This window comes from Papilio machaon, chromosome 3 (assembly GCF_912999745.1).
Source record: "Papilio machaon chromosome 3, ilPapMach1.1, whole genome shotgun sequence".
Lineage (NCBI taxonomy): Eukaryota > Metazoa > Arthropoda > Insecta > Lepidoptera > Papilionidae > Papilio > Papilio machaon.
Genome location: NC_059988.1, coordinates 5,665,563 through 5,683,122, shown reverse-complemented (window position 1 = coordinate 5,683,122; position 17,560 = coordinate 5,665,563). Strand labels below are relative to the sequence as shown.

The 17,560-nt window shown below is 34.1% G+C and overlaps 1 protein-coding gene across 1 annotated transcript in view; it reads left to right on the top strand.

Moving 5' to 3' along the window:
* LOC123723522 (antichymotrypsin-2-like) overlaps positions 1-7,229 on the top strand; it is a 30,498-nt gene extending 23,269 nt beyond the window's left edge. The window contains exons 8-9 of the mRNA XM_045686480.1: positions 6,317-6,442; positions 6,884-7,229. Coding sequence (XP_045542436.1) covers positions 6,317-6,442; positions 6,884-6,987 — 230 coding nt within the window. The 3' untranslated portion in view covers positions 6,988-7,229. The remainder of the gene's footprint in view (positions 1-6,316; positions 6,443-6,883) is intronic.
* The last annotated feature ends 10,331 nt before the right edge of the window (positions 7,230-17,560 follow it).

The window sequence follows — 17,560 nt, the reverse complement described above, 5'->3', positions numbered from 1 at the left end:
TATTATATAAGTAGGGAGCAAGGAAATTAAAATGTTTTGTAGCAAGTGTACTTTTAACAGCTGGCAAATTAAATCTATGAATTCTCTTGCTTTTTGTAGTTGTTTTACTAGTTTTATTGTTATGGAGAGCCTTGACGCACTCAAATATCTATGTTTTGCGAATACTCAATATCTTATGTTTCCTGTAAAGGTCGTCAGTGGGATGTTTGAGAGGCAGTTTGAACATAACCTTAAGAAGAGCTCGTTGGGCACGTTCTGCTTCTAGAATATAAGTTTTCGAAGCACCACCCCAAGAGCATACGCAGTAGTTAATTAGACACTGGCAAAGAGCTTTGTAAGTTTTAGTTAGAAGGTGATAGTCGGCAACCGCTCGTAGTTTTCTGAATATAAAAATAAGTCTTCTGATACGCTTAGCCACTGTATTTACGTGGTGTTTCCAGTTAAGATTTTCATCTAGCGTGACACCAAGATACTTAAATGTGCTTGTGCGTTCAATTTTTGAGCATACACAATCCTGACTTGGAGATGGCTGTCTGTTACAAGGGGCTTCGTGTATTGTGATAGAAAAGTTGTTTGGTGGTTTTGATCGCGATGTTTTATAAAATGGTACATTTTTAGTTTTCGAGGTGTTGAGAGTGAGTAGGTTTTTTTCTAGCCATCCTGTAACAGTAGCCAGACCCTTTTCTGCAGCATCCTGAACAGTTTCCCATGAACTATCATGAAAAAGAATGACGGTGTCATCTGCAAACATTAGTAAGTCCGCTTTTTGGAGGCTCATTCCACATAAATCATTTATATAAATAAGGAACTGGGTAGGCCCGAGTGTACTGCCTTGCGGGATACCGTAGGAAGCACTAGCGGAGTCGCTGATCACAGATCCGACTCTTACTTTCTGTTTTCTATTTGACAGATAGTCACTGAACCATGATAAGACTGTTCCTCTTATTCCATAGTTTTCAAGCTTCGCCAGTAGGACCTTCACAGAAACAGTGTCAAACGCTTTCTGGAGATCTAAAAAGACTCCTATACATTTGTCTCCATTTTCCAGATAGTCAGTAATTTTTTGAGTTATTAGGAGGACAGCATCATGTTGTAATAGGAACTCTTTATTTTTAACTGTACCAAACTCAACAATCACTGTCGGGGTAGAAGTTTTGTTATTGTTTCTAAATATATCTTTCACGTCAGACACTTGTTGCGGTAGTTTAATAGCTTTATAGATGTCATTCAAGGTATCTAATAAATCTTGTTTGGTCTCACCATTCCTTTTAGGTAAATTTCTGATTTCCACGCTCGTAGCGCGGCTTTGCTGTTCTAATTTGTCAATTTTGTTTTCTAATGAAAGTATATATTTTTTATCTTCTCTTCTTGCTTCCTCCATTTGCTTCATTTTTGTTAATATTTCATCGTATTTATGAGCTGTAAAGTCAACTGATTCCTGCAATTTGACATTTTGTTCTTTTATTTCGCTCACAGTAGACTGCAACTCCTTGAGTATATCCATGATAGTGGTTCTAAAATCATCAAGTTCTGATTGTTCTGCCGATCGGTCTCTTTTTCGTTTAACTCTCTGCATGGTTTTAGTAGTTATAGTTTCAGGATTATGCGTTACACATATAGACGGGTCGGACTGACTATGTGTCTGCAACGGGTGCACATCTAGTGTGGCAACATTTGGCGATTTAGGTGGCGTCCCCTTTAGTGGCATTATTAGTATTCCTTATATTAAGATCAATCGACGTGAGTGAATATTTTGTTTAATTTTTATTTAGATCAGCCTGTATACGTGGAATAAGGGCTTGAACTTTTATTGTAAAATGTAAACAAAGGGAATGCCAAATGTGCAGTGATTACTTTTTTCTTAGAAAGTATATTTATCAATAGTAGTATGTGTTTATTGCGAACATTGTAATGTTGACAACTGTTGAACTCGGCGGAATATAAGATTTAGTGCAGGGTATTCGTGAGAACCGTTGATGTTTACTCTCAGTCACATTAATGTTTTCAATTCATAAAAATACAGTTTAAAGATGTTGTACTAATGTAATAGTCACTATATATCACACTTACTTTTCTTGTATTTTTAGTTCACTTCACTTCAACGTAATTTCACATCAATTAAATTAAATGTTTACACTGGTGTTTGCTTGCAATATTAGAGCTTGACTGACACATCTACTCGTCACTGCACTCGCGCGGGAAGTGAATAGTGAATAGTGTAATTAACACGACTTTCTTTTATATATATAGATATACATTATTTTAATCATATTTAATAATATTTAATATTATTTATTATCATTGTATTTATCATTAACAATATCATTATCATTTATTTAATTATAATATTTAATATTTTATGCATATTACTTGTACACACACGATGTTTCACATCTGCCAGGCGACCCATGACGGCTCACAAGTTTTTTTTTTATTCAATAACTAAAAATCTGCGAGGTTCCGCAACTTTTAACTTTGCCCAGTGAGTCTTTAGATATAAGTCTATTCCCAAAGCATAAAACTATCGGCGCTAGTGGTGGTTTTAAATTCGCAGCCTCGAAAGTTTGGAATGATCTCCCGCCACAACTAAACTAAGTTGCGTCACACCCAGTTTTTGCTAAAAAGTTCAAAAAACACTTAATAGAGTCACAAATAAATCTATAATTTAGTATGCATGTTTTCCACCTCACTATATCCTTTTTTATTATTATTTAACAGTAGTACTTGTTTTAATATACTCCCGATATCGTCTTTTAATAGTATCAAAATCAATCATTTATGGTTAATTTTTTTTTTCATTGTGTGTTCTTGTCATTAAAATGTTACTAGTTCTTAATGTGTATTTTTCTCAGAAAAACTTTGTGAGATCTGTAGAAATGTTGGATTGTTCCGGTTATATTCTTTTCATTTCATTCCGGTTATAATTTTAGACAAAAGTGTTTGTATATCTATAACGGTTCTTAATCTGTATATTTTTGAGTTTTCATTTTTTCGTGCTAGCACTTTGCCCTCCTTAAACCAGATATATTTGTAACTATCTTTAAGTTCTTGTTTAGTCTGCCATAATAAGTGTTTATAATACGGTGTAAGTGGTTCACGTACAATTATTTTTTGGGCTGCCGACGTTCCTGTCAGTCCTGGTACTATGTCCGCTGCGGTGATGATGGTCTCGCGTGTTGCTGTGAGGAAACGTTGGCGAGTAACGTCATCCCGTAGCCTGACGAGGACCGGTCTGGGGTCTGGTCTACGCAACGCAGGTCGTTTAATGGATATAATGTCATGTTTAGGCGCCTTAAATTTCTCAGCAATATTTTGAATAACTTCGTTTAGTTTTAAGTCACTTAAGTCCGGGATTCCCACAATCTCAACTGTATCCCCAAGGTGGTGTTGCTCAATTTCGGTAAATTTTTGTTCGAGGGCTTCGAATTTTGTTTCTAGATAGATATTTCTATTTTCTATATTTTTCTGTTTCCTCTCCACTTCTTTCATCTTAGTTGAGATTGTATTAAGCGACTCAGTGAATTCATCAATTTTTTCACTGCAGTACTGCACTGCGCTGCTCAGCGACTGCAACTCGCGTGAAATGGTGTTACAAACTTCATTTTTAATGTCTTCCACTAATTTTTTTATATTAATTGACGCTTCCGGTGTTTGGATATGTTCCTCTTCGTCTTCTTCGTCGTCTTGTAACATACCGTAAGATTTTCTACGTGAGCAATTTAAATTGCAATCGGTACATTACATACCCATTCCAGATTTTCTGCGGCTTTAAGGGCATTTAACTGCTTTGCACTTAGACCCGTACATTGTGTTACGACGTGTACAACTTTTTAGCATCTACTACATTCCAAAATAGGGCTCTTTTTGGTCAAAATTTTATTACAACCAGCACATTTAGCCATAATAATAAAATGTGGGTATTTGCGGGACACTCACTTAGCGCGGTGGGCTTATCTAACGGCGATCGCGTGAGTACTGAATATTCGATATGAATCCTTATCCAAATAAATATGTATGAAGGCTAGAGTATTAAATGCAGATTACATTAGCCTTTCAAGCTATATAATTCTGACCAATAGTTTGGAAGATACCAAATAATTAAAAACTACGCCCATCCGAAAAATGCTACTGCGGCGCGTGGCTGGACCAAATTAAAGGCACGATGTATTAGTTCGTTAATTTTCAATTAGCACAGCTGGGCACAGTTAATCGAAAAGTTAACTTCGTTAATAGTTAATTCGTTAATTAAAAAATTAACTGCGTTAATCGTTAAAGCGTTAAATTCTCGAAAATTTAACGCAAGTTAAAGTTAATCGTTAACAGTTAACCATACCAAAATTATACATACTAATTTCACACTTATTGTGGCGACACTTGTTTAAAATAGTAATTTGACTATACATTCTATAACACATTAGTATTAGAGACAAGTATGAATGAATTATAGTATATTTCATTACGAGTTCGGAAAGCCTGTCATTGCAAAGAATTCCGACAATTAATGTTGTCAGTTGGAACAAGTTATAATGACGGTACCGTATGTGTACTAAACAACTATTTTTAATATAGTTGCGAAAAAATGAAGCAATTTAATAGAATAATAAAAACACAATAAACTCAACTAATTTTTTTGGAAAATGGCGCCAACCGTAAAAGAATACAAACCGAGATTTTTTTTTGTTTTCTTCACCCATTCTGGGTAGGCAAAGGGGACTATGCCCAAACGGCCAAGTCTTCAGTAGATTATTTTTATTGATATGAAATGAAAATGAAATTTAATGAGGTGAAGTAAAATGAAACCTAACCTAATTCATTGAATCAAATCATTAACTCTGATATTTTAACAAATTAGGAGCTTCTTTTTAGAAATTTTTGCATGAATCATAAAAACTTCAATGATTCTTTTTTTTTTTTTGTAAAAACTTCGTGGTTGGTTTTTCTTTTTAATAGACATTATTTTGACAGTTCGGAAAGAGAACGCACGAGCTTGGAAAAGCTAAAGAAAAAGCACGAGTAAAAAGTGTTTTAATACAGTTGCTCAAAGAGTGGCGTATTGCAGGGACGAAGAGCGTTCGGAATGTGGGCTATTACATACTCTTGCTTTTATATACTCGTAATGAAATATACTATTTCGAACCTTCTTTTGATTTTGTCCTGTTGGTCACGTCTTTCCCGGACGCTCTGATGCACCACAGTTGCACGCGAACTTCACATATATCAATTATAAACTCGTTCGTTCACCATTCGAGTCGCTGACAGTCGCCCAACATAGCTGAACGTGGCGTGGCGTGGCACGTAATTTAAACAAAATGACAGCACGTCTCCAAGTTTCTAATTTAACGATTAACGGACTTTTATTAACGGAAGTTGAGTTTAACGGAAGTTAACAAAAGCTTTAACACTTTTTGAAGTTAACTTAAAAGTTAATCCGTTAAGCAAAATGTTAACTTCGTTAATTAACGATTAACGGATTAACGAGTTAATGCCCAGCTCTGTCAATTAGTATACCGATTTTGATAATTATTTCATTGTTTAAAGGTTGAGAGGTTATCTGCTGCATTCTAAATTAGTTTTTGAATTGAAGTACACACATATTAAACATATTAAATAGGAAAGTCCTTTTCTTTATTTGTCTTGTTTCCGTCCTCATACGTATTAAGGAAATTTGTAATCGAACTTCAAATTCACTAAAATACGAGAAATATTTAATTATTTTTAAGAAAAAAACAAAGCCGACTTCATAAAAAAAACAATCTCAAACAAAATGCACTAAAAAGAAACAAAATAATGTAATGAAAACTTCTTTCTTTCTTTCTTCTCTCTTTCAAAAACCCTCTAAACTCTAAAGAAAGTTCTCTTCTTTCTTGTAACATGTCTATATTGTATAAATATTGTATAACTATTGTTATTTTGGAGTCGGTTTCGGCCTAAGTAGGGACATAAACGTAAGTATGTCTAATGCATCTCAAATATAAAATGTATAATATTATATTTACTTCGGCCGACACCGACTGCGAAATAACAATAATTATACAATATAGACATGTTACAAGAAAGAATAGAACTTTCTTTAGAGTTTAGAGGGTTTTTGAAAGAGAGAAGAAAGAAAGAAAGAAGTTTTCATGACATTATTTTGTTTCTTTTTAGTGCATTTTGTTTGAGATTGTTTTTTATCTTACTTTTTAGTGCATTTTGTTTGAGATTGTTTTTTTTATGAAGTCGGCTATGTTTTTTTAAAGGGTTAAATCTACGATCCAATTTTGTTGAATTTCTCGTTTGTCGATACGTGTACTAACCCAAGGTGCTTGTATTACAGAAATGATGTGCATGCCTTTGTCTGCTTTCTTCATGGAGCCCCCTGTACCGCGCTTCGACGCCGACAGGCCCTTCCTAACTGTCATACTTGTCGATGACACTCCCTACTTTATGGCAACGCAACGCGGTAATTTTTAAAAGCTTTTATCTAAATTATTTATTAATTTATAATTTGTAAGTAAGCTTGTAACAAAAGTATTAATAATTTTTTTATTCGTGAACACTTTTTTGGACAAAATTTATACGACATGACAAACGTAATTTAAATTCAATAAACAACACATTTAAAAAATATGCAGAAATTTATTTCATTTTATTAACTCGTTGTGCTGTTTAGAGATTTATTCGTGTTAACTTTGAATAATGTAGAGCTCCGATATTTCTTAAATATAATATTGTAACGATCCTTACAAAACATATCTACAAATTTTACAATCACAGATTGCATTTTTTCATTTATATTGTCTAGAATTATAAATACGATGACTGCAAATAACTAAAATTCGATTAAATTAAACTTGAAAGAATTAAAATTGAATTTGCATTTATATTATTTAATATTTTATAGCACCGCGTTCAAATCACGCTACCTTACCGATTAGACGTGCTCCGTGGACGTCCCGAAGATCCGCCCGAATGCGCGCCCGTCGGAATGACCCGCACTGGCAGTGAGCCGCGAGACATAAAACGAGTAACGCGCGTGTGCGAATACTGTCGGAACGCCGCTGAGGCCTAACTAGTTTTAATGTATATCTGGAATCTCCTTTTTTTTGTTTAGAATTATATATCAATAAACAATCGTGCTTTCAAAATAACTGATGACGTTTTATTCTTACTATAATTTTGTTATATCAATATCTAAGCAGATTTTTATTAACTATTCATCGAAACCAGAAAGTGTACTTATAGTAAGAAGACAGTGTGAGCTTAGCTTTTACATTTGTAAGATTTTTATTTATTTATTTGTGTATTATTATTCAATAAATATTTTATTTTATAACTCTTGCGTTTACTTTTGACTTCCTTAACATAAACTTTAATATAGTATGAGTTGATGTTAGATACTGACTGATGACATCAATGGGGGGGTGAGTGGATGCGTGTTTGACATTTCCTTGTCAAAGTTGTTGGGGAAGTATACTTTGCAGAGAGTTAAATGACAGTTATTATATATAGCTGTCGCCCGCGACTACATTCACGCGGAATAAAAAAAACTTAATAAGTAGCCTACGTGTTCTTTTAGACTAGTTATGTTTCATATCTATGCCAAATTTCATTAAAATCCGTTGAGCCATTCTGAAGATACCTTCAAACAACCATCCATTTTTCCATCCATCCATTATAATATTAGTATGATGTCTTCCGTTGACTTTGGAACAATGCACACTTAACAGATATAATTTCCCAGGGGTTCTTGTATTGAGGATGACTGCTGCTGTTGGGACAGAATTCGTAGCAAATTGTCCCTTTCTTATTTTAATTATGGTATCAAAAGCTACAACAATAATTGCTGGTGCTTACAAAGGAGAAATAACTGAGCATTAGCCGCGTACCCGCCTAGCGCACAGGCTCGCGCGGCAGCCTCGCGAGCTAATGCCTCGGCTGGTGTGGACGTGCCTCGGCCTGCCTCGGGCGCGCGTTTCCTCGACCGAGCACGGCTCGGCCCCGAGCCATCTATTGTCGGTAAACTTGACGCGCTCAAAGGTGCCTCAGTGAGCGCTGTGCGTTAGGTGGGGACGGTTGTTTTGGCTCGCGCGCGAAGCTACTTCAAGTTTTGTCTCCTGCTGTGTTTGTCTTCTGTAATTTTGATATCATGGGCAGTCAGGAGGAGTCCAGTAGGTTTTTTTTGATACGTGACTGTTTTCGTTTCTTTAAACAATAAGCAGCTAGGAAAATAGCTGCAGCTGAAAATACACGACTGTCCATTACGAATACTCGCGGACTTATGATGGCTCAGCCTGCCTCGTGAGGCGGCCACGGTCACGCGGAACAAAACTACTGAGGCTGCCGCAGGAGCCATCGCTCGCGATCCGGACACCGAGGCTGCCGCGTGAGCCTGTGCGCTAGGTGGGTACGCGGCTATTGAAATAAATTTTTCTAATTACCTAGATGTAAGTAAATGTAAATGAGTAACAATTCAAAGAAGTCTGCCAAGTATTTTGAATAGTTTCAACGTCTACCGTGACTAATTATTATATTATAGTTCTATTCATAAATTAGAATTAGGTAATTAGACTTATTTTCACTATTAGCCGCGTACCCACCTAGCGCGCAGGCTCACGCGGCAGCCTCGGTGTCCGGATCGCGAGCGTTGGCTCCTGCGGCAGCCTCAGTAGTTTTGTTCCGCGTGGCCGTGGCCGCCTCGCGAGGCAGGCTGAGCCATCATAAGTCCGCGAGTATTCGTAATGGACAGTCGTGTATTTTCAGCTGCAGCTATTTTCCTAGCTGCTTATTGTTTAAAGAAACGAAAACAGTCACGTATCAAAAAAAAACCTACTGGACTCCTCCTGACTGCCCATGATATCAAAATTACAGCAGACAAACACGGCAAGAGACAAAACTTGAAGTAGCTTCGCGCGCGAGCCAAAACATAACCGTCCCCACCTAACGCACAGCGCTCACTGAGGCACCTTTGAGCGCGTCAAATTTACCGACAACAGATGGATCGGGGCCGAGCAGTGCTCGGTCAAGCAAACGCGCGCCCGAGGCAGGCCGAGGCACGTCCACACCAGCCGAGGCATTGGCTCGCGAGGCTGCCGCGTGAGCCTATGCGCTAGGTGGGTACGCGGCTATTAATAATTTCTAAACTAGGTTTTCTGTGTACATTACGTTTTTTTTTAATTCTATTAGCTCGTCGGAATGATTGACTTGATGCCGTAAGTATAATATGTAGTATGTAGAAATTATAAATTTCGAAAAATATAGTAACGTTATTCTGCAATAAAAATAAATTGTATATCATAATAGCTAGACAAAATCATAGTACGCCTTGTATTTAAGTGACGGACGTTATCGCGATTATAAAGCATATTAATTAGCTATTAAGAGAACAAATGGACTAACCCGAAACATTGAACAACATTTGATTAAATATAAGAGGTAAGTAAGTAAGTAAGTAAGTATGTAAGTAGCCAGTCTTTTGAATATGCGGAACAGAACGTACTTTCTACAGCTGCTTGTGCGATGCAGTGGTGCTCCGACTCGCGTCCAGTTTGGTGCCGCGATTATTGTGATATTTTTATTATGTTTGTTTCCAAAGGTGGGCATTAACTCGTTAATCCGTTAATCGTTAATTAACGAAGTTAACATTTTCCTTAACGGATTAACTTTTAAGTTAAATTCAAAAAGTGTTAACGCTCTTGTTAACTTCCGTTAAATTCTACTTCCGTTAATTTAGTCCGTTAATTGTTACAATAGACACTTATTGACGTGTTGTCGTTTTATTTAAATTATGCATCAGGCTACATTCGTAAGTTCGGCTATGTTCGGCGACCGGCGGCGAGTCGAATGGTGAACGAGAACGAGAGAGAACGAGAACGAGCGAGTGTGATGCATGTTATACAATACACCGAGCGGCCGGGATAGACGTGATCAAAAGAGTACCACAGAATCCTTGTTAGAAAATAGTGACGATTTAAACAAACTTACCTCCATCAAATATTGCGAAGTTTAGGCGCTAGACACCTTCAAAGTTTATTAATTATTTCATATTTACACAAATGTCTCGAAAAGTCTTTATTACATTTTATTCACATTAAAACTGGTTTTCATTTATTTAACATCACTTTTTTTAGAACAAGACTTTGTTATAAAATCAACATAAGGTTCGAAAACACTTTACTCTTAATACAATAATTGTTATACGTGAGACGCAAAATCTATTAAAAAAGATAAACTCTGCGTTGAATTGCAATCAAAATAATCGAGAGTGCATTACTCTTCAACGTCGTACCTAAAATACAACTAAACTTTGTTGCTGACAAAATGTTTATTTTAATTTTGGAGTTTAAAGACAACAAAAAATATTTAAAAAAAATAGTTTATGGTTCATTTGAAAAAGCGTCCAAATAGGATTTTTTTGTCATTGCGTAGATAAGAAACAAACAATGAAAAATAAATTTTAAAAATTCGAAAGACGAAATGTGCACGCAATAAACGTTCCTCAAAAACAAAAGGAATTTAGGTGTTTATTACCGTCGTTTGTTTTTTTGGGGCTTCTTCATAGTCAACAAAAAATAATTTTACATTTTAAAAATATGAACAAAAGATCAAATGGACAGCCGCACAGAGAATACGATAACGAACTCGATGGATTTATGGCCCCAACCCTTCTAATGGTCGGGGATGCACGTGCGCTGCACAAAGACAATAGCGAAGATAATTTGTTTGTTTACAAAAAAAGTATACGACAAAACGAGAAAGAATGAGGAAAAAGATAAAATAATTATGTTAGTGAAATAATGTTAAACTGTGTTATACTAAATTTGATATATGAAATGTCGCCACAAGTGACCTTTACAAAAACACATCGATTTTTTTACGTATATCGAAAGTTTATTTTAAAATTAATCGAACGTCGTTGAAAATAATTCAAAACATATTCTTACTAATTAACTATAACGATTATATAGGTGATAAGAAAGAGAGAAGACATCACCCGCGATCGGTTGTTTTCGTTATGTCGTGTAACTTATGCTCTATACACTGAGAGTAATTTAACTTGATTTAACATATAACAATAGATCGGACGATAGATCATTAGATGATAGAAGTTATCGAAGGCATCTCAGTTGATTGGTTTATGTGTTGAGATGTATCACTGGATTGGTTATATAGTTTATTTATCAATGTTATAATAAGTTTCCTCTGATGTTAGAAGTTTTATTAATAAATCTATATTAATAAATAAAAAGTACGTAAAAAATTATAAGTCTGTTCGTGGGTCCTTAGCTAAAATAAAAAAAAAAAATATTACCAAATTTTACATAAAATTAAATGTTCAGTTGTTGGAGTATGAGCAAATGAATATCCGGGTGCATATAGTAACAGATAAATGTAAATACTGCACAAAAGTTTTGATTGTTTTTTTTTTTAATATTATCACATGTCTTAACTGTTTAATAGAAAATTTGTCTTGTCTAAATTTAGTTAGCTCTCTAATTCCGTGACGTCGGATTGTCCATAAAAATTTTACTGAAAAAGTCAATTGTCCATCATTGTCAGTGTAGTATATAAGTGTGTGTAACTAGTGCACGCTATGTCATTATTATGGTACAGGCATTAGTACATCGCTCGTATTGTCTAAATTATATTTTAGTATATTATATAACTAAACTATAGATAGGATTAGCGATCGCCCGAGATTTCGTAAGCGCAGTAAAAAAATAGCCTAAGTTCTATTGAAAGTCTCGACAAAATCGGTCCATACGATTCGGAGATTATTCGTATGGCCATTTCCCGCTTGCGCCTTATACTCGTAATATAAACAAAAATTAACTTTAACTGTTAACTTTAACTTGCGTTAAATTTTCGTAAATTAAACGCTTTAACGATTAACGATGTTAAATTTTTATTTAACGAATTAACGATTAACGAAGTTAACTTTTTGATTAACTGTGCCCACCTATGTTTGTTTCTCGTTCGTACACTTTGAGCATGTGTTTAAAAATGTGTACTCGTCAACTTCGATTTGAAAATCTGTAAGCGAATCTAATGGACACATGGTGAATTGATTACAGCAAAGCAGGCATGACTTTCGCCAGTGTTTCGTCGCTCACTGCACTTCTACTTTTATGTTCGAATGTTCGATCCCATAGTTTAAATACAAATTTTACATTTGCTATGCCCAGATATTCATTACTGACCACATTTGCTCCGAGCACACCAATAATGTGTTATTTTACTGAACCTAATTGTTTTTTCACTTATTATTTACATAAGCCTGTATACCCAAGTACTTCTTATCCATATTTGGATGCAATTAATAAACGACAAAACGGTCGCATGAGGTACAATTACGTCACATCTGCGTTTTCTTAAATACAAAAACGAGAGGAAACTCTAGAAGCGTATCCGATTGTCGCGAGCGATGTTGTTATTGTTTCAAACTTTACTGTAACAAGGTTGTGGCAGGAACAGTGAAAATAGAAATAACAGGTACAGATGTACACAATACATTTATTGTCCATTAAACAAAATTTATTTTGTGTACACGTTTCTTACACTTTCTCCTTTATTGACTATACGTTTTACAGCATAGTGGAGCCGAACATTTAAATATTGCGTTTATCAATAACGAATAATGATTTTGGTTAGCAGAACTGTGCGAATCTTCCGGAATTAACGGACTTTTATTAACGGAAGTTAACAAAAGCGTTAACACTTTTTGAAGTTAACTTAAAAGGTAATCCGTTAAGCAAAATGTTAACTTCGTTAATTAACGATTAACGGATTAACGAGTTACAGGCCTTCAATCTGCTCGGCCATTCGTCTATAGCAGCACGAGGTCCATGTCAATATCGGCGGCTGCCTTAATCAAGGATATCTTGAGTGACTCCAAAAAAAGAATTTCCCGATATTTTTTTCCCGCGTACCGCTTCAACAAAGCGCTGCATCTCTTCAGTCTTAGGTCCATTAGACGAGCATTCAAACGATGTCCTGTTTTTCTTCGATATGCACGAAGCCCTAAGTCTTCATAAAAAGCTACAAAAAACATACCAATATTATAGTCATACAATTTTAAATTACTCTGTATATCATTACAGTGAACACTACATGTAAAACTACTTAATATTAAACTATTTTGATTGTAATTTCTAAGAAACAAAATTTACATGGGACAAATTAAAAAGCATACTCTTTAAAATCAACGGGATAAGAAAGTATCAAATATTTAAAAAACACAGCATATACCAGAATTAAAAACTCCTTTTGAAATCTGTTGAAAATAGTATAAAAAATGTGAATTGTTTCATTTATATACATTATACATACTATAATTTATTTCCCCTAAATTCAGGGTAATTTTACAACAAGATGGTGGTATTATTTTTACGGGTAATAACCAACCAATTTGAAAAAAAGTTTAATATGGCCGCTTGTTTCCCAGATCTACAGTATATTATTTGACACAAATGACATCTGCGTTTAGGCGCATAATGTTCGAAAAATACTATTTTATTTTAGCTGATTTTACCCGTATTTTAACATATTAGTTATTACAAAGACTGTAAAGAACAACTAGTTTGTATTTTCTTCCTTATTTTGTATGAATACATGTGAATAGGTGCGTAGTTTCAATACTTACGAGTGAAAGGTTATGTTTTTCTCTTTTCGCTCACTACGGCTTTTACAACCAACAATACAGCAGTATACCATGTTTTATACACTTGATCTTACTAAAACTGTAATATCAAAATATTTTTGCACAATTACAGCAACTAAATACTCATAATTTTCGAAAAATAGCACGAATGTCAAACTTTGTTTGGGATAACCTAGGTTGTTTGTTGGGGACAACCTTTGTTCCAAACAAACCAAAGCCTGGTACGCAGAAAGGGACAGAAGATAGTTATCACTGTCTTTGTCACATCACAGTAATTGGGTGTAACTGTATCTCTCTCACTCACGGTATTATTATTACCGTGTCATAGACTTGTATTCTTAATCTGGGTGTTTTTCACAAAAAATTACCCTAGCAAAATCGGATTGTCCCACAACTTTAACCATTTTTATTTTCTTATATAGGACATGTAAAAGTGAAATTTAATATGACCTAGGTAAATGTTTTAAAATAGAATTAAATTATAAAGGGTCATAAAAAGCGGATATTTATTTTTTTATTTAAAAAAAAGCAAAATAGGAGGTGAAGATTTCGTGTGTCCCACAGTACTCTCCGAAACCTTCAAATACATCTCATTTGTAGAATATTGGTCTTTGAGTATGTTTAAGTGTTTGAACATAGTCTCTGTATGTCTTAAAGTGTCTTTTCAAGTTTATATGTGATAAACTTATGGTTATTTTAAAAATATAACTATTTTAATACTGACCTACGAAAACCTTAGTACCGGAAAATCCCGTTTCGTCACGGTGAATTTGATATTTTACATAAGACTAAATCTACTAATTTGTGTATTTTCTTCCTTCCTGGCAAAATTGTGATCGTTTTTGATACCGCCTTTGTTGTTTTTAACGTCAATTGGAACAAAAACTGTGACGAAAGTGTTGGTGTCTTCGGCGTCCAGAAAAAGTTTTCTGGATAGTGACAGTATTTAAAAGGTAAATAAACTCGTATTCTTTACTTTATCATATTGCTTATAAAACATAAACTAACCTTTATTAGATTAATAAAGCTAAAAACAAGTTAATTTAACAAAATATTAGTTATTTTTAATTTTAAAACTTTCGTGGGATGTAAACGTCACTTCCTGTGCGTCACGTGACATACTATCGGAACAAAATCGTGACGAACTTGAATTGTAAAGCTTAGTATACCGTGAAATATTTTAAAATTTTAATTTAATTATTAATTAAATTTTTTAGTTTTATTTCAATTAAAATACAGAAATTACATAGGTGTTAGAAACTAGTCTCAAACGATATTACCGCGAAAAACTTCTGCATGAAAGAAAGAATCGTGAAATAGAGAAAGAGAGGTTTATTGCATCTATTGATTAAAGTAATTGTGATAATTATCTCGTAAGTAAAAATTTAAAATAATCACCTTGATAATAAAAAAAAAAATAAGTTTTATTGATCCACAAAAATTATTTTTTACAATTCAATAGGACTCTGCCTCCTGTGGTAGTTGGTAATAATATAAGTTACATGCACAGGTGGGCACAGTTAATCGAAAAGTTAACTTCGTTAATCGTTAATTCGTTAATTAAAAAATTAACTTCGTTAATCGTTAAAGCGTTAAATTCTCGAAATTTTAACGCAAGTTAAAGTTAATCGTTAACAGTTAACCATACCAAAATTATACATACTAATTTCACACTTATGTGGCGACTTTTTTAAAATAGTAATTTAACTATACATTTATAGAATGCACACATTAGTATTAGAGACAATTATGAATGTATTATAGTATATTTCATTACGAGTGCGGAAAGCCTGTCATTTCAAAGAGTTCCGACAAATGTCTACTCGAGCCGAGGCGCAGCCGAAGGTGAGGGTTGACAGTTGGAACAAGTTGTAATGATAATTTCGCACGTGTACTAAACAACTATTTTTGATACAGTTACGAAAAAATGAAGCAATTTAATAGAATAACAAAAACACAGTAAACTCAACTAACTAAAATGTTTGGAAAATGGCGCCAACCGTAAAAGAATACAAACAGATTTTTTTTTTGTTTTCTTCAGCCATTCTGGGTAGGCAAAAGGTACTATGCCCAAACAACCAAGTCTTCAGTAGATTATTTTTATTGATATGAAATGAAAATTAATTTTAATGAGATGTAATAAAATGAAACCTAACCTAATTCATTGAATCAAATCATTAAATCTGATATTGTAACAAATTAGGAGCTTCTTTTTAGAAATATTTGCATGAAACATAAAAACTTCAATGATTTTTTTTTGTAAAAACTTCGTGGTTGGTTTTTCTTTTTAACAGACATTATTTTGAGAGTTGGGAAAGAGAACGCACGAGTTTGGAAAAGCTAAAGAAAAAGCACGAGTAAAAAAGTGTTTTAATACGGTTGTTCAAAAAGTGGCGTATTGCAGGCACGAAGAGTGTTTGGAATGTGGGCTATTACATACTCGTGCTTTTATACACTCGTAATGAAATATACTTTTTCGAACCTTCTTTTGATTTTGCCCTGTAGGTCACGTCTTTCCCGGACGCTCTGATGCATCACACTTGCACGCGAACTTCACAAATAACAATTATCAACTCGTTCGTTCACCATTCGAATCGCCGACAGTCGCCCAACATAGTTGAACTTACGAGCGTGGCGTGGCACTTCAATTTAAACAAAATGACAGCACGTCTACAAGTTTCTAATTTAACGATTAACGGACTTTTATTAACGGAAGTTGAGTTTAACGGAAGTTAACAAAAGCGTTAACACTTTTTGAAGTTAACTTAAAAGTTAATCCGTTAAGCAAAATGTTAACTTCGTTAATTAACGATTAACGGATTAACGAGTTAATGCCCAGCTCTGGTTATATGTCATCTCAAATTGATAATTCTATGTCTTTTAATACGTTTATGTGTAATAAAAAAGTTTAATGCAGTTAAAACTTTTCATTAATAATTTTAAGTTAATAAAGCGTTAACTTCTTTGTGATTGTATTTTTAAACGTGGTGGTGTGGACACTGCTCAAATTATTCCTATTCGTAACGCACTTGTCATAATAGTCACTGTCCCATATTCTGAATAGTACAAAAATGGTTTTTCAAATATCTACTTTTCATTTTATAGTGTTTATTTCGTAATTATCAGTATTTTATTATAGCCAAAAATTCCTCAATTTGCTCACTTTTTAAATTTGTTACACGTATCATTAGTAAAGACAACTTTTCAAGTGCCATTTGTCAAAGAAGTGACGAACATGAAACTATTTCCCTGATTGTTTATTAATATGATAGAAATATGCTACCTTATTGATGTTTATGGAAAGATTTTAAGTACATCTATAAGGTAATATACGTTGGTTTTCTTTCAATGCCTGGTCGTTTTATATCTGATTCATTATATTTTGTGACGCACAGGAATACTTTGCATCATATGCTGAGAGAAAAACTTGAATATTTCTTATATTTATGGTTTTATAATTATTTAAATAGCACATTTAGCTAGTTAATAATAAATTGTTTCATACCAGGGACAATATGAACAATTTCATGTAAAACCAAAATTATTTTTCCTGATCGTCACAGGGTCAATTTTTCTGAAAAACACCCATCTGAGATCATCGTTTCATCGTAGACAACAAATATATCATAGACAATTTATGTCACATTGAACTTTTCATTAAAAACAAAAAAAGGTAAATAAACAAAAAAGAGAAGTTAGATTACAATCACGCGCAAGACCAAGAGCATTAATTTCACGGTAAACGCGGGTTTCTACTGCAAAAACAGTAGCGAATACTAAACATAATATTGTGATCGCTCTCATTTTCTTTGAAAATAAAAGGGACGAAAATATGTTTTTCGATGCCTACGTTTATTATTATAGGTAAGTACAATATTTTTTATACGCGTTATTTATGCTTTACCCTTACCCTTTTGTAGG